General features: G+C 49.5%; 1 protein-coding gene across 1 annotated transcript in view; it reads right to left on the reverse strand.

The window, feature by feature from the left end:
- LOC126517665 (glycine dehydrogenase (decarboxylating), mitochondrial) overlaps nucleotides 1–7839 on the reverse strand; it is a 65728-nt gene extending 57889 nt beyond the window's left edge. The window contains exon 1 of the mRNA XM_050167459.3: nucleotides 6357–7839. Coding sequence (XP_050023416.1) covers nucleotides 6357–6575 — 219 coding nt within the window. The 5' untranslated portion in view covers nucleotides 6576–7839. The remainder of the gene's footprint in view (nucleotides 1–6356) is intronic.
- Nucleotides 7840–18300: the final 10461 nt, after the last annotated feature.

Consider the following 18300-nt stretch of genomic DNA (forward strand, 5'->3'; position numbering starts at 1 on the left):
GGCGAAGTCTCTTATCCAGGGTCTTCGCGGCGAAGTCTCTTATCCAGGGTCTTCGCGGCGAAGTCTGTTTGCGTCGTTTTCACGAGAACGATCTGAAATGTCCGCCCGACGTCAGCGGCGAGGTGCGGCTTGTCCTGCTCTATGCACGTCGGTCTGCTGAGCCCGAGGTTTTCTGGCTGCAGCCGCGCGCGTCGCTCCACGATTCGCTTCTTCGGGTTCGTATCTTGCGAGGAAGCGCCATAACGTGTACCGAAGAGTAAACACGGGTATCCAGACTAGTAGCGCACATATCACATCCCTTGACCAATGGCACGGTACGTTGCTTTTGGTGATGGTGACAATGATGGTTTATTGGCATCCCCTTCGAAGCGGGATGGGGACAAATAGTCACCTAGCCTGCTTACGTTAAAAAGGTCCAGCTAAAATGTAGCATGCAACTGCTACATGTCGGGACACCTGGTGGAATATAACGGAACTGCAAAGTTTGTACGTGTCAACACTACGCGGCGCGCATGTCAAATGGCACGATACGATAGTAATGAAGATAGTGATAATGATTCAATAACGTTCCCTTTGAAACAGCCGGGACGGTGAAAAACAGTCACCTAGCGTGCTTGAATTAAGTATGCCATACATGTTCTTCCTTACATCAATACTTATACACCTGCATAATCTTCCTTTTCTTCCTCAAGATTTCTGTATCTACTTTGTACCGCTACCTATGCAACTGCTACATGGCGTGCCACCAGGTGTAATAATATGCAACTGCAATGCGAAGGGTGCATAGACGCTACGCGGTCCGCACCTCACATCGCCATACAAGTGGCACGATACGATGGCAATGATGATGATGATGATTTATTGTCATCCCCTTTGAAACGCGGCGGCGACATAGTCGCCTAGCCAGCTTGATTTAATCAGGTACATAACGCATATTTTTCCCAACCATTCTTGTATACATCTCCTTAAACTCGTATTTCTTCCTCAAACCTTATTTAAATGCCTTGTACCGCTACCTGTGCACCTGGTACATGACGTTCTACCGGGTGCAATAATATGCAACTGCAATGCAAAACGTGCATCGTGTCTCCTAGCGCGCTAGGACACGTTTATAGGGCATTTTCCGCTGCATACTTGCAAGGACTCTACACCTAAAACATGTTTATGTTGGACTTGATATTCAACCAGACTGGTACCTCAGTTTGGTGAGGTGCCTATCCTGTACCATCCTTCTAAAACAAAACTAACGTTTCCACCCAAAGTATAAACGCTGCCTTCTCTGTGTGCGACTTTCATTGCGCCCTCCATTCCATGACTATGCACAACTGGTGAATGTTTCATCGTGTTGAATGCTGCTGCAATAAATATATTGAAAGAAAAAAAAAAGTGCTGGCGTGGCTCAGTGGTAGAGTAGTTGACTTCCACGCGGCGGGCCCGACTTCGATACCGGCAGGAGCTAGGTATTTTTTTTTTCTCTCATTCCCGACGGTGTATAGCTGCTACGGACATCGAACACCGGCGGCGGTAGCAGCGAACACCATTGCTGCCCGAAACGGCTGTTGGAATGAGCCCGTAACAGCTTAAGCTGTAAAAAAGTGTTTCCTAACATTCATACTCGCTAACTCGCAACCTTTTCAAGCTCGAGAAGAGTTTTAACATCGTGATAGAATCGCACCGCTGGCACGAGTTGTTGGGGTCTCGGTGCTGACGCCCGTTATTGCCAATGGGTCGCAAGCCCCAAGGGTAGCGTTGGCCTGGCGGCCTGGGGCACTGGAAGCATCCGAAGGTCCCGGCAAAGCAAGAGAAGACTGGTAACAGAACAACTTGTTTATTCTAACATAGCAAAAGAGCGGCCGGTCAGGTCGACCGAAGTGGAGAGACGGGAGAGCACGTAACTCAACAGTACAAATCGGAGCCTCTCCCCTGGCGTCCGGGGGCAGCTGCTCTTATACTCTCGGCGTCGCGGTCCAAAAGGGAAGGTCACGGGATGAAGGTCACGGGACGGCGGAGCATGAGCCCACGACGGCGCGCACGGTCGAGCCGAGAGACCTGCTGAACCGAGTGTAGTGACGCATCGCCAACCCGCCCACACGACGGCGCGAACGGTTGAGCCGAGAGACCTCCAGGCTCCTCATTCGGGGAACTCCGCTCCCCGGCTGCCGCGCTTTGACAAGCGAGGGCACACACACACACACGCACACACGAAGACACGTGGCACTGAAACACGCCTGGACACGCTTGGCGGGGAAGCGTTGCGGCGGCGTCGCACGGGCCAAAATGTCCGCCGCTTTGAACGAAGCCCCGGCGTCCGTTGCATCCGCGCCGGCATTACCGCGCGTTGTAGGCGAAACGTAACAATCGTTAAAGACACGTGTCTGTGGTCATTGAACTGCTGTGGCAGCAAAGGCGAAGCACGAAAAAGCATCGAAACAAATCTGTTTCCCAGCCCCGTTTCCTGTCGAACGCATTCGCGGGCCAAAACCAGTCGACAGTTATCTGTACCGACTTCTGACTTTTTTTTCTCACAGGATAAAGACAAAAACGGGGTGTTCGACTTCTACAATCACGACAACAGTCATCCCTCTCGCGTGCCAAGAAAGAGTGCTGTCGCTTCGCGCGGAGAGATATGCGATGTTTGCGCGAAGAGTATTTCTGTACACCATCCCTTATCGTAAAGCCTACCCAACAAGTACTTAAAAACAAAGAAGGAAGTGTGGAACCACAGATTTGATACGGGGAAGTTAAGGCAACCTCTCCTCTATCACAATGGGAAAAGAGCGAACATCGTCGCGACAGATCATGGGGTGATGGGCAACGTCTCTGCCGTTGCTGCACACCCCTAAATGTTGTTCTGCATAGGTTACAGTAAGTGTAACATACATGCGAAAAATTGTTCCATCTACTTAGCGGAACTTACGCGGAACAAGATCAGGGGTGTACGACTCGTTAGACAGCCGAGCGCAACATTGCCTGCTTTAATTCCTCATTAGAGCCGCTGTTGTATGAAGTGTAATTCACCAAGGTTCTTTTTTCTAAGCCTCTTTAACTACCGTAGCGTTTCACACTAACTAGTTTTGAAGAAAGTGCGGCACTATTAGTGTCTGCACACGCCGCGGTGCGGCAGTCATCGCAACGATGGACATTATGCGTATACATGAATTTGCGCTAAGCCTTGTTCTTCCGGTAACAAACACCTTTGCGCTTTCTACCATTCAGGTTTTCTGAAAGTAATTTGATCTAACTATGCTCGCTATATGGTAATCGCTGGCTTCACTTAGCTGCTTTAATATTGCGCGGTTTGTAAAAAAAAAAAAAAATATGCAAAGAACGGTCTCCCAGACCAATCTCCATCTTGGGTATGAGCCATGTGTTGAGGCGACGACGACGACATCAACAACATCCGCAACAGTATTCATTTAATATCGATCTTAAATTACAAAATTCTGTCGAAGTATTGTTCCCTTCTTTTACCTACTGCCGCCCGATTCATGGCCGATCCCCCGTAGTGGGTTGAGCCATATCCGTAGGCACCAAGCCAAACCAAACAACGACAAGTCGGCTTGGTGTGACCACCGTTAAACATAGAGCGCCTTTCTGCAAGTCAGCGTCGCCATTCAACGAGCTATTGAAAGCAGCTCAATAGCAGGAATTAGTTATACAGACGTAAAATATATCAGAAGTACGGTTGCTTGGGCTAGTTGGTTAGACACAACAATGGGGGTCATAACGCTGGAAGACACGGACAAGAGCGTGACGACAGGACGAGAAAATATGTCGCTTCCGCAAGCAAGCATACTGCGAAGCGAGCTCAGAAGATGCAACCTCATAAGAATATTTAAAAGAAAATCGCAATATCCTCCTTCGATGAGACCGCACGAAGCCGTAGAGAAATCCATGTACTATACGATAATAATATTGACACCTGTACTTGTTCATCTTTATCGGGTAACCACGTTTCACCGCCTAACAAATGTTATCGCACAGCGCAGGACGCGCCTGCACGTATAGGAAGTTTCTGGAATGTTATCGATAGTTCCATCCGCTGTCTGTTGTCACCGAACCTTGTGTAATCTGATTGCATGTATGCGCGACGCGAATGGCGTAGAACTTTGTCGAAGGCACGCGGGTCCCAGCGATTACTCTGGAACATTCGAAGACTGATGTATAAAAGCCGACGCGCTTGACCCGCTGATCAGATTATCGACGATCACCGACGGTGTTCGCCGCTATCGTTGCGCTTTAAGTGTAACTTGCTTTTGTGGGCACAAGTTCGCCCAATAGAATGTGGGCACAAGTTCGCCCAATAGAACGCTAGTTTCGCCATTCACCCCCGTTTTGCTTTCTTCACCGTCACTACCACGTGACAAGATGAACATCGCATATAGGCAATAACTTTAGCGCTTGCTCATCGTGGCTGAATCACAGGTATCATACACTGAATTTTCGGGTGACCCTTAGAGCTGGAATCTGTTTAATTCGGCCGTAGAACATTTAGCATTGCCGTGCAAGCCTATAATGTTAGCACGGCTTTTCGCCCACATCAAACACACACCATTTAAAAAAAAAATATTCACTGATGTATCTCGCCCGACGCCTAAAATTCGCGCGCATCGGCGATTCGTATGGTGTCAACTGAAGTGCGAATTTCCTTCCAGTACGAAACGCAACTTGCTAGTGGATTTAGCAAGGTGAAAGTTGCGGGCAAGTTTTCTTCATTGGCGAGCACCAAGTGTACGTGACGCAATCTCGAAGGGCAATACACGTATAGTGCCGATATTCTTGCGCACCAAATGCCGTCTGTGATAGCTCGTGTCAGTGAATTTTTCCCAGCAGTTTTGAGAGAGCGTAACTCTTGTCATGACGGTGGCGGGCGCGTGGTATGCGCTCTCGAAGGCGTGTCATTTCAAAAACAGAGATATATATGTGTGCGACAACCCCGAAACTTGACTGAGCCTCAACACTATAGTTTTCACTGGGTAATTGGGGATATCACGTGCTACCGACCCACCTACCTGCGCACCCGAGGACTACCCCAAACGGCGAACTGAGTAAATGTCGGTGAATACGTGCGAGCATGCAGTTAGTACAGTAGCCCCAATGCGATACTGGGACCGTATACGTGCGAGCATGCAGTTACAGTCAACCGCAAAAGTTTACGGGACACAAAATCTGCCAAGAAGCTGAATTCTCGGGAAGTGTGGTCACACAGCCTCGAATTAAATGTTCCAGCATGTAGTAGCCTTCGCCACCTACACAGTGATTCAATAAATACGAAGCGTCATGCCTTAACAGCGCAGAAATTCACATTTGAAGGGGAAACTGCATCCCGTAAACTTTTGCTGTTGACTGTACAGTAGCCCCAATGCGATACTGGGACCGTTTGGCGGACGGCCGCTGGGCGATCACTGGGGGAGGGTGGGAGGAAGGGGGCGGGAAATTCCTGACACCATGCGTCACAAACGCTCTCGTCCTCATCGCATATACGACAATGCACCAGCTCGGTGTGTCCATAGCGCCCAGAGGTGGCGCAACAACCGCCGGCAGCCATGCGCTCAGAGAGTCGCGTTTGAATCGCTGAGCACTGCACCTAGACAATATAATGGGTTTCACGGCCGACTCGGAGAGTGAAGGGCGTCCAGCGACAGGCGCTCTAGACAGCAGCCTGTTATCACGAGAGGGAATTCTTCGGACAGTGGTCTCGATTGGGGGCAGGCGCGACGACAGCTCCACAGGTAGTAACCTTTCGAACGTGGCACTTTTATCGGCAGTACAATGAGCCGAAATCGACCGTATAGGCGGGCCATTTCCTTTACCGGCGAAGCGTCCTCCAAACTACTACATCGAAAACACGCGGCTATGCTTTCTCCCTGTTTCAAAGCTGCGAGTAAGCTGACATTATTTAATTGTATCTGTGCTTATCGGTTGTTTTTACGTCCCGCACAGATGCAGCGTTTAGTTGTTTTATAGGACACGATACTGCGTCGACTGAATCCTTACTTCTGGTGCAGACGATTTGACGGTTGAAAGTACTGAGGTGCGATGGTGCATTCTCGTGAACGCTGGGCTTAAAGGCGGCTTCACGTAGCGCATGGAACGAGCACATATTTACCAACGCATGATCGCCAGAATATTCAGCACCGCGAGAGAACGGGACTTCGGTCGGGGCAGGGACTCGAAGTCAGTAGGTGCGTGTGTGCCGTGTTGCCCACCAAACGACTGCGCCTGCGCAGCGGCACCTAGCTAGTTACAGCAGACGCCGTGCCAGCCGAGCATCCGCGCTCACTGCAGACGAACTAAAACAGGTGGAACAGAGACCTTGGAACTAAAGCCCGCTACGGCAGGGGCGCGCTGCTCACCTTGAGTCCCAGGTAGTCCAGCATCGCCTTCTGGTCCTTAGTCCTAGGTCCCAGGTGCCGGCTGCAGAAGTCGTCGTGAATCGGCAGCAGACGTTCGAGCGCCGGCGTCGACGACTTGGCCCGTCGCAGCAGCAGACGGCCTGCCGCCTCGCCAAGCTCGCGTCGTCGGGCCAGCAGGCCTAGCGCGCACGACGCCGAAATCCTGGGTAACCGCTGCATATTCGACGCCTTCGTGCGTAAGGGGCCGCGGTCGCAAGGGCTTCGAGGCGAGGAAGGTCGTCGGCGTCTTCCGCTCGACGCACGCTGCCCGATCGACGGCTGGACACGTCGGCGTCGACAACAACGGACGACGATGCGAGGCGCGCGATAAGACGGGCGGCCGCTAATCAGCGCGGGCGACAGCGAGCAGGCCCGAGCGGCAGATGACGCGCGGGAGCAGACAACCCGAGCGGGAAGCGGTGCCGACGGCACGGGGTATACGAAACGGCCGCACGACCGGGGGCTACGAAATTCGCGAAGCCTCAGCAACGGCCGACGGTGAACGAAAGTACCGCAGCCAAAGGGTCTCCTGCGATTCCTGCGGGCTCGTAATGTAGCGGCGTCGAAATCGAGGAATGATCGAGCAACGTGCAGGACCTACCTAGCCGCGAATACCACGTGCTGCCGACTAACCAGTCATAGTGGGATATGCTTCTTGAGAGTCAAACGTGCAACCAACAGAAGCGTCACACTCCAGCAAAGCCAATCAGGTATCTTCTATCAACCGCAAAATCCAAGAAACGATCGGGTCAGACGAGACGGTCAAAGAAAACTCGAAGAACTCAGCTCTGCGGGGAGTTTCTATCCCAAAGCGAGAATCAGAAATGTACGGCTGTTTTTAGAGAAGTTGAACCGTGCTGGCCGTGAAACAACGGAAATGCGGTGAATATTGCGACACTACGTGTCAGAACTTCGCGAAAGCCTGCATGCACAGAATTGCTGACGTTACAATTCAAGTCTGCACGGGAAATCGTATTCACAAGGCAAGCGTGGACTTTTATTTACAGCAGTAACTAAACGAAAAAAACGTTGCCTGAGATTCTCCGTTGCAAGAAATATCTATACCATGCTAAAAACGCACGCTATTCCCCATCAGCGAAAGACTAACTGCAAACTGGAGTCGTGCACAGCTTCAAACGGTGAACTGGCTGTGGAATAAACTGAATAAAGGCACATCAGCCAATTTCTTCGATTTCGTGAGTCTCAGCCACTTCAACAAAGGCGGACGCCGTTGACGCTGGACTTACCGCTGCAGTTCAGGCACCAAAGTAAGCATGGCACAAGACGGGTACTTGTCAAACAAGAATCCCTGGTCGAAGTCTACAAAATAAGCGGGCCACAGCTTTGCGCAACGCAAACACAGCATCTACGTATTGCCACGAAGGTTTATGCCTTCTTACTAGATCCCCGAACACACTCTTTTAGAACACACAGTAATCTGCTTGCGCTCAGGAAACGCCCATAGGCGTTGAGACGGTTTTTGCCTTGTTGAACGGCTGCTTCGGTCCAGACAGCGCGCCTCCGGACGCTGCGGTGAACGCCGATCCGTGTATTGGCGTGGCCCATGGTTGCCGGAATGCGGCTTGTATTCGCGCTCTATTCAGCAGATTTCAGTCGCATCTGTTGATTCTGTTTAGGTTGAATTCCCAAAGAAACAGGTGGGCAGACGTGGGTTATCAGTCGCACTAGCGAGAAGGACTCCTGGTTAATGGCACCCACTAGATTTTCAATCAATCAATCAATCAATCAATCAATCAATCAATCAATCAATCAATCAATCAATCAATCAATCAATCAATCAATCAATCAATCAATCAATCAATCAATCTCCTTATTTAAGCATCTGAAAACATGCGTCTAAAATAAATTTCCTATAATAAAATTTGATACACATTAGGTCAACCAGGCACAGGTTTGATCAAGAGTAAGAACATTGTTTAATTGAACTAGCATTAATTAACGGAAGAAGAGTTATCACATTTGATTAGACAAGCATAGACGTTTACATGCAAGGTCAAAGCTTCAGGCCACAGCAGCCGCTCCGTGTTTTCGCGCCAAAGAACTCATAATCGTTGAGCGTACATATTGCTGCAATTGACGAGCGCATAAATCTAAGTACGCAGGCGTTTTTCCATTTTGCCTCATTCTGTATGTCGTTGTCGCAATTGGAAATGAAACGCTCATTGTAGTTTTCTTCCTTTTTTCTTTCTTTTTGAGATAGTTACGAAAATAATGCGTTTTGAACATGATCAGTATCGTCGGTGCTATTCCGCACGAAGATGTCAAACTTTGCAAAAACTGGCGCGGCGTTTCCCGTGATAATGAAGGTCTTCTATTGAATTGAATTGGATTTATTGATAGGAAAGACAGAGAAAGGTCCTCTAAGTTACTAAAAAAAAAAAAAAAAAACTATAGAGATATCCAAGCATCTATCACGTATCGAAGCATTCTACTTTTATTCGAGCGTGTCACCGTGGTGAGCTGTGCAACAGTGTTTTTTAACCACCGCGGCGTTAACGCGTAAGCATTCATTCTAATCACTTATTTATTTATTTACATATACTGGAGCCCAATATAGGTCTACAGCAGGAGTGGGAACATTCTACATTACTATACATTACGCATTAAAAACGCACATAAACACAAAAAGATGAGTGATCAAAAAGAAGCGCTTTACATGTTAGCGAAGTGCTTAATTACCAGCGGTAGCTATGAAGTTTTTAGTGATAGTGAACGAATGTTACCGGGCAGAGAATTCCAGATCTCTATTGTACGTGAAAAAAGAACTTTACATTTTAATGTGTTAGTGTACGGACATAAATAGGCGTTATGTTCAAAGCGTGGGAGCTACGGGTACAACTTGCGTTAGTAAATGCGATATAGCTACAATCAGAAAGGCCAGAGGTGGAGTTATTAATTGCGTTATTAAATGCATATAAAAGGTTCATGCTGTCACCAAGGTGCGAAGAAACTCTGCTGTATACCGGCTCCAGCTGTGCGACGCGTTTACGAAGCCTCGCCCCGCTCGCTCATAACTGTATGAGCGGATACCCACCCATGTTCTCGCGGACAACGCTTAAAGCGAAAGCTTTACTGGCTGCAAACTTGCGATTTCACCATGGCGGTACCCCGAGGAGGCACATGACGTCACAACGCGCGCCTCGCCGCAGATATTTCTCTCTTTCCCTCTCTCTGGCTCCGTAGTCACTACTGCGCATGCGCCATTATAGTAGCACCGAGCTACAGGTGTTCCGCCGCTGCGCAGTGCCGCGCCTTACCCTCGCCGCCGTTTGGCATGACGTCACACCGCGTCGTTCCTCGTCGTTGCGCTCGCCTCCGCTCGCTTCGCCAGCTGCGTCGCATGCCTGATAACGTGTCGCAGGATTGAAAAGGAGAGCTCGCGTGCGCCGCAACCAGTTGAGGTGGCAGTATGGACGGCGACAATTCTGACAAGCAGGAGGAGGCCTGGAATCGACATCGGAACGAGGTGAAGAGGAAACGAATCGCCCAGGAAACACGAACAGCGCGCCGAACGACTGGCCAAACGCCGCAACATAGCTAGACAACCAGAGTAACCTGGACTTGCAATCAAGATTAACCAAGGTTAACTATGCTATGCCTTAGCTTTCGCTACGTATATCTTGGCATAGCCGAGCTAAGCCAGTGCCATTTTTTCCCCGGCAATGAAAGAAAAGCTACGGAGCCGAAGCGCGCACAAGCGAGAGCGCTTCTGAAGGTAGTCCCACATTTTCATCGGCGTTAAGCTGGGAAAGGGAAAAGATCAGCACCTTATCTACACACAGCAAAATGAGACGAAAAACACATCGCTGAGGGTCTAAAAAGCTGACTTATTCCTTGCGGCTTTTCCAAAATTTGTGCGTCTGGGCAAACGCGAAACCGTCGTACCTGCTGGAAGCTGCGTCGATTCTGCGTCTGTTACGAGAAACGAAAAAGCGCTGCCGAACGCTGCCGGACTACTTGGCGCGGTAACACATACGCAGAAGCTCCGCCCCCGTAGCTTTTCCCAAGCTCTCGCGAAATTTCCCGCACCTCGCGAAATTCCGGAGAACTGATTTGCCTTGTATTCAGTGTCCCTGCGCTTCGTGCTGCCTATTAATTCGCCTTCGCTGCTTTATAGCCTCCTGCTTAGCTCAGATGGTAGTGCAACTGCCACGGGAAGGCGTTGGTCCCAGGTTCGAACTCGGGGCAAGGACATAGACAGACAGACAATGAACTTTTATCGAGGTCCTGAGGGACTAGCCGGTGGAGACCCGTTGGGGCCCCCTGCTCGCCGCTGGCTGCTCCCATGTCGGAATCGGGAGGCCAAGCCTCTCCGCTCTTTCACGGGCCCTCTGGACGGCCATGGACTGGAGCTTGAGTTGCGTACTAGATATGGCCTCGTCCCAGTCCCGTTCGCTGGTGAGGGACGTATCCCGTAACGCAGGACACTGCCAGACCATATGAGGTAGAGTGCTAACCTCCCCACAATCCGGGCACTGTGGGTCAATTTCTAGATAAATCCTGCTTAAGAAACCTCGCGAGGGATATGACCTCGTCTGAAGCATCCTAAGCGTGATCGATTGTGATCTGCATAGATTTGGATGTGGAAGCGGGAAGCGCCTGCGTTCCTCTTTATAATGGGAGACGATCTCGTGAAAGGTTAATAAGGGGTCGCTGTGGCCGAGCTCCTCCGGATCCAATGTAGCCCCATCGCCGTCGCGGCGCGTTAATTCTCGCGCACGGCGGTGAGCAATTTCATTGGGGTTCGGGCGGTCCGGCAGCACGTTGTCGCCCATGTGAACAGGGAACCATATAATATAATGCACGGGGTCACAATTAGTTCTGGACTTGTTTTTCAGAATCGCCTCCACCTGTCTCGCAACCATTCCCGAAGCGAAAGCCCTGACGGCCGCACGTGAGTCAGTGTAGATATACGGCCTCTCGGGGCAAGGACGAATTTTTTTTTCTTCGGCTGCAAAGCCTTCTTTTTTCCCGAAGAAACCCGTAGGACCTTTCTTTGTGGCTTCGTGCTACATTCGGGTGGATGACAGTCCTTTCTTTTGCGTTCGCAAATAGGAAAGTCGTGAAAACTTTGTCGGCCCCTGAACGGACATGAGGCAATTCCTTTCACTTGACCACTGACGTGCGACGCACTTGGCAACATAAGCAACCGCACGTAAACACCTCGGAGCGACGCGTTTATCGCGTAGATATCGCAGGCAGTCGTCGAATGTGTCGCAATGTATACAACACGCGCAGGGTGCTGCAAAAAAATACTTGCGTCCTTGAGGGCGTCGCGGGACAAATGACGGGGACGTGATAAACGACGGAGCGCGCTATGACTTCCGGCCGCGTCCACGCGAACATGTATGTACTGGCCGGACTTGAGAGATCGCCGCTAAGTAGACAACAGTGCAGAAACCATCGACGATGATTGCCCGTGTAAGCGAGCATAATTAATTAAATTCTAAGAATTCTTAAAAAAAAATAAAATAACGTTTGATGCGCGTTCACAACGCGTCACTCGAAGGTATTCGAATTACGAAATTTCCGTGTCGAATCGATTACTCACGTTCGAGAAAAACGGCGTCCGAATATCGAATCGAATGTCGAATATATTGTTTCCAAGCACAGTGAAATATAAAGCTTCTGCGGAGTGTTCTATGTGCGGAAGACAGGTTTACATTGACGTCGTTTACACGGGTTATGTAGAGGCATATTTAAATACACGTTATGCCGTTCGAAAACTGGGCGTCGCGTCAACTGAGGAGCGCGTAAGCCCGAGAAAGTGCCTTCAGCTATCATGTGCATCGTGATAATCTGGTAACGAAAAGAATATGCCAGCATTGGGAAGACAATAAACGTTGTATATATATATATATATATATATATATATATATATATATATATATATATATATATATATATATATATGTAACTTTCGCTGACACTGAGATAAATCTCATAATTTCACTGACAAGGCGTTTCGCAATCGTCAAGCATGCTTTACGCTATTTTCTTTCAAAGGAAACTTTACTATATACCACTTTTGAATGCGAAAGTTTTATGTTTATTTATATCAGCATGACCAGTCTATTTCTGTTCAACGCCCCTTTAGGTGACCGCAAACCATTCGGAAAGCATCACTTCATCATCGTAAGAACAAAAATATTAGGTTAGAAATGCAGCAGAACCTGTCAGCAGAATGGAACGCCTTTGTACGTCCTTTTCTTAATTTTCCTTGTGCGTTTAGGGCTTCAGTTACTTATTATAAGGCCAAGTACCAGCAAACCCAAACTTCTCAGTTTTCCTGCTTTAGTTTCAAATACGGATGACGCACTTACAGAACAAAACACGTTGAAAACGATGAGCTATAAGCAAAGGTTGTCAACCTGTTTCTGTTACGCGATAGATCTAGTTCTCCTCGGTGGACGAACCTTACCCACGAATTGTGCCAGCTACCTATGGCACGAGCAAACAAAGGAGAGACGGGTTAGGCCAACACCTCTTAGATAGCAAAAGGACTGTTCCCTCCAATCCATGACCTCATGCTACCTGGCCCGAAATTTCCATTGCCAAGGCTGGTGTGACGAAAGCGGCGACGTCATAATTACCACGGCTTACTCGGGTACATCCCCATTAGATCCTGTGGCAGTCGGGCCTGGTAGCATGACGTCGTGGATTGGAGTGAACAGGCCTTGTGCTATCTAGGTGGTGTTGGTTAGGCTAACCAGACTAAGATGCAGGGGCGAGCTGCGTCACTGTTGAAGTAACTAGGTTTATCTGGCGAAGGTCAGCACTTTGAATTTTGCGAACACACTACCCAACACATTCCACTTACATAAACTATACAAGGTGGCTTGTATAGTTTATCGAGGACACCGGAGAAACGAAGTATGTATTTCTTGTATCACTCGCGAAAGAAACACACACCTAAAGACAAGGTTTCAATAATGATTTCCAATGGTTCAAGTCAAAAACATGAAAATTCTACCGCAAAGTACACTTGAAATTCCCCGTTTTCACTGAATTTGAAGTTGGTGTCTTTTGTCGTTGTTTTATGACCTTGGGAAGCATCGTGGACAACCACAGCGTGACACAATATAAGCGCTCTGCCTGAAATATTAACCGAGGAGACCGGGCAAAAGTAACTTTATGTAAAACGCGTAAAATTTTGGTGAAGACGAGTACTGAGTAATTATTATCAAAGTGCACAATTAAGATACACACTTAAAGCTTTCAATACATGTCGCTCATAGAGTGGCCCCCGACTCCTGAATATACATCATATCTGCGTTTTTTTTTTAGTCTTCTGAGGCAAACGGCTACACTTTTGAAACATTTCATATAACGCCTCAAAACGGGTCGAAAACGGTGGCACAGCAATTTTCATTAGCTCCTAAATTACACAGAAACTTGACAGTTTTTCTGCATACTGTCCCTGCTGTTAGCCACACTTCTTTTTCTTCGCTAAACGTCAACTTCGTTGGTTATGTATAGTTCTTTTCAGAAACTCGTGAAAGCTGGCACACAGCGTTTTCGAGCGCTTCTTCATGTAGTCGCGCCTCAACAGCTTCGCTGTAATATCTCAGTGTTTCGCCCGGACTGGCTAAGAATCGAGAGCTACGATAGCAAAGATTAGCGGTGCGCTGAAGGCGTTATGATGACGCTGCAGCGGCGTCTGCAAGCTTCGACATCCCCCGCGGCGTGCAAGACGAGACAGAAGGAGACAACCATGTGTGCTTCTGTCAGCGGCCGCTTGGAGTCGCCGCGAGATGCTGTACGGCCTCGCTACCTAATTAAACTTAGCTACGGTGGACCTCGCTGTCCAGTTGGACAACATGCAGAGAAGGTCTTCGATGTGCTGTGTATGTCAAATCAGTTCTGAGGAATTCCGCAAGGGAGGAATGTTGATGAAAGGAAAGTTCATGGAAGGAAAGGGAAAAGTTCATCGACGGTTGCGATACTCCATAATGCGAAATTTGAGCGCAGCTCTCTGCGTGTTTTCATTTCGCGACATATATTGATTGGCGCGGACAATCTGTCTCGTGCGGCGCGTTGCAGACGGAGCCAAGTGAGGCGCGACTGCCTCGCTAATCGAGAGATCGCGAGAGGCAGCGCGTGGGTGACGTGGGGGGACAGACCTCCGCTGAAGCGTGAAGTCTGTCCAAGGCCGAGCGTGAAAAAAGCTCCCAAATACACGCGAAGTGCCTCGAGCGGCCAGTCGCGCGGCAATTTTGCGTGTATTCGCGGGCTTCTTTCATGCTCGGAAAAACACTTTTAATGTAGCACGTATTGAGCAACAGAAAGCTGTACCTAGAGTTTTTCGTGTTGCGCTACAATTTTCTCATTGGCACTTTTGATAGAATTATAATATTTGAGAAGTTGATTAATTAAGACTAATTATACAATTAGGCGGAATGCAAAAAAATAATAGTATGGGAATATACAAGCGACGACAAGCAACATTACCTTGGTTCTGTTCAGCTACGTGACATTTGCATAGTTTTAAAGTTTGGCTCAAGTTACGTGAAACACCCTGTAGGTCAAGCTATAGGCTTGACCATTGTTTACCGTATACGGTGAACAACGGCTACAGACGCTTCGCGATAGAGAGCTCTAAATTTGGATCATACATCAGCGTGATGTATAATACGTTAGGTCCTGTTACGATCGGCCTGCAGGGGTACTGCTCTGCAAAGCTATCTCAGCCCGCTGCAGGTGCTTCGATCGACCCGCGGTGGTGGCGCCCTTCAGAGAACCGGCGAAGAGGACAGCGCTAACCGACTATGAACTTCCTACGGGGAACTGGGGACTACGGCAACGTTAATCCTCCATGCCCCTTCTTCGGAGAGTCGGCGACGGCAGCAGGGCTGGCCACGTTTGGCGGACCGTGTATTGTTGGTTGATTTGCCGTGGCCTTCATGGTCTATTTGCAGCAAGAGGAGCTGCTCCAACAAAAGGGTGCTTTGCGGTACGTTTTTCCTCGGGCCCCAGGGTTCGTCACAGTCTGCTGACACTCGTGGCGACTACCGGAGAAAGTCAGCTCTGGAATTAGAGGCGCCGGCTGGGATCAAGCGTGACCGCCTGGCTACGAGGACCTTCTCAACTCGGGTTCTGGAAATCCAAAGTGTGTATGCGTGCCCTCCCCCTCAAACGCGGGTCGACTACGCCTCAACGACTGTGGAAGGTCCGATTGGACGAAGGTTGGACGATGGCTTTCCCTCCCCGAGGGATCTAGGTAGGGCAGAGGCTTTTTAAGCAGCAGTTTGTCGGCTGCTGGGCTGTGCTCGTGATCGACAAGCGGTGTGCGAGAGTGCTTGGAGTTCCTGTGCTGTGTACTTCGTCTTGCGTGCTCCATTTAGGAGTCGTGCTAGACTGTTTAAATGTATCCCTTGTTCTAATGTAAATATATGTAAATAAATCATGTTCTCGATGAGAGCAAGTTCCTCCCTACAACCACGTCCTAAGCGTGGGTGAGCGGGACGACGGTATGGACCAGCTACCACATAGTTCATGCCCGACTACAAACCTTACAGCTGGATACCAGCGGCGAGATCGTCCTACAACTCTGAGAGCCCACTGTGCCTGTACCTGTTCCACCACTGACTATAAGGCAGCAACTTACCATGACTGCGTAACAGCATGGCGTCGCTCAGGCCAGTCCAGATGGCCCAGGCCGGCCGCTTCAGTTCGAATGCGCACTGTTACGTTTCGCCTACAACGCGCGGTAATGCCGGCGCGGATGCAACGGACGCCGGGGCTTCGTTCAAAGCGGCGGACATTTTGGCCCGTTCGACGCCGCCGCAACGCCTCCCCGCCAAACGTGTCCAGGCGTGTTTCAGTGCCACGTGTCTTCGTGTGTGCGTGTGTGTGCCCTCGCTTGTCAAAGCGCGGCAGCCGGGGAGCGGAGTTCCCCGAATGAGGAGCCGGGAGGTCTCTCGGCTCAACCGTGCGCGCCGTCGTGTGGGCGGGTTGGCGATGCGTCACTACACTCGGTTCAGCAGGTCTCTCGGCTCGACCGTGCGCGCCGTCGTGGGCTCATGCTCCGCCGTCCCGTGACCTTCATCCCGTGACCTTCGTCCCGTGACCTTCTTCCCGTGACCTTCCCTTTTCGACCGCGACGCCGAGAGTATAAGAGCAGCTGCCCCCGGACGCCAGGAGAGAGGCTCCGATTTGTACTGTTGAGTTACGTGCTCTCCCGTCTCTCCACTTCGGTCGACGTGACCGGCCGCTCTTTTGCTATGTTAGAATAAACATGTTGTTCTGTTACCAGTCTTCTCATGCTTTGCCGGGACCTTCGGATGCTTCCAGTGCCCCAGGCCGCCAGGCCAACGCTACCCTTGGGGCTTGCGACCCATTCGCAATAACGGGCGTCAGCACCGAGACCCCAACAACTCGTGCCAGCGGTGCGATTCCAACAGCACCCATACGCTGTCCGTCGCGACGGCAAGAAGTAAATGGTAAAACTCAGATGTCGCTTTATACCAACTTACGTTGAGGTCGAAGTGCTAACGATATCTTTGTCGTTATTATCCGGGTAGGTCAGCTGTTTGTTTTGACCGGAGGGGGTAGCAGTGCTGGTATGCGAATGTGTGTTTTTTTTTTTGAGACCGAATCGAACACGAATCGAATAGTGCGTCATAAGCGATTCGAGTGGAATATGGAATCATTTTCGAATAGGTTTCGAATAATGAACAGCCGCTATCACAATTGTTACAAAACGATCTTCCCATACCAGTATTCTTAAGGTTAACTAGTTTCTGTCATTACATAGTACGGTGTGAAGCATTCTTTAATAAAGGCACAAATGGAGCTTTAGGAGCAAGCTAGTAGTTTCGGAGAGCGCGAATGCTCGCCCCTGTAAAGTATGGCTACGTAAGTGACGTAGCCGGCTTTACTGTGGGATCAGATGTTTTATGTCTATCCTGTGCCCGGGGAGCGAAAATTTATCGTACTTTTGCTCCAGTTTTACGTTTGTTTGGGCGGAGTTGACGTTTTGAAATATTCGAAAAATGTTCGCATCTACGGATAGTGACCGTTCGATTCGAGAAACCGAACAGAAAGGCGCTATTCGAATCGCCATTCGAAAGTTTGGAATATTCGCACACCCCTACGAATGCGCCGTTCGTTTCTGTTCTGTGTAGGGGCATGCTCTTTTGCTTGTATGAGATGTGTTTGTACGTATACTTCTGTGTAGGGGTTGCTCTGTTGACTGCATAACACGTGTTTTTATGTAAAAGTGTCATTGTGACCAGCTGCTGTTGCGAGCCGGGGCCGGCTCATCATAATGTGAATCTGAAGATAATAATAAACGCTGCCGTGTTATTTTTTCTTTCTTTCTTTTTCTCGGGTTTTAGAGACGTTAGGAAAATACTCCGGTTAATGTCGAACGTGCGGTACATCACCGTGTCTCCCTAAATAGAGCGAGTGGCCCTCTTTCTTTTCACTGAGGTTAGCTTGCAGGCTTCCTTTGATTAACTCAGTTCAGGCTAAATTGGCAAGCAAAAAGAGATTTTCAGTTAAGACACGGCAGCCAATTTGCTTATAAAACTCAGTATACGAAAATTTCCGAAAATCTGAATTTACACGCAATAGAGCCTTTTGGCCGAAATCAATAGAACTTGAAGGAAAACTGCAGATGTTTTTGTTAGCGATTACGCGGAGCTAAATCTCTGTAATAATTAACTGACGCGAAGTGCATCTCGGAGCTACAGGTTGCAGCCCGCCGCGGAAAGAGTGGACCAATGAAACGCGGACGCCATAGTCACGTGGAGAAACGTCACTGGGAACTGCGGCGCCTGACGCGGCTCGGTATCACCAGAGAGCGCGCAAATATCGAAGGCGTCAATGGTCGCAACGACGCATAAGGAACTGACCAACGCGGTCGAGCAGTGCGTCCTCC

The sequence above is a fragment of the Dermacentor andersoni genome, chromosome 11 (genome assembly GCF_023375885.2).
Source record: "Dermacentor andersoni chromosome 11, qqDerAnde1_hic_scaffold, whole genome shotgun sequence".
Lineage (NCBI taxonomy): Eukaryota > Metazoa > Arthropoda > Arachnida > Ixodida > Ixodidae > Dermacentor > Dermacentor andersoni.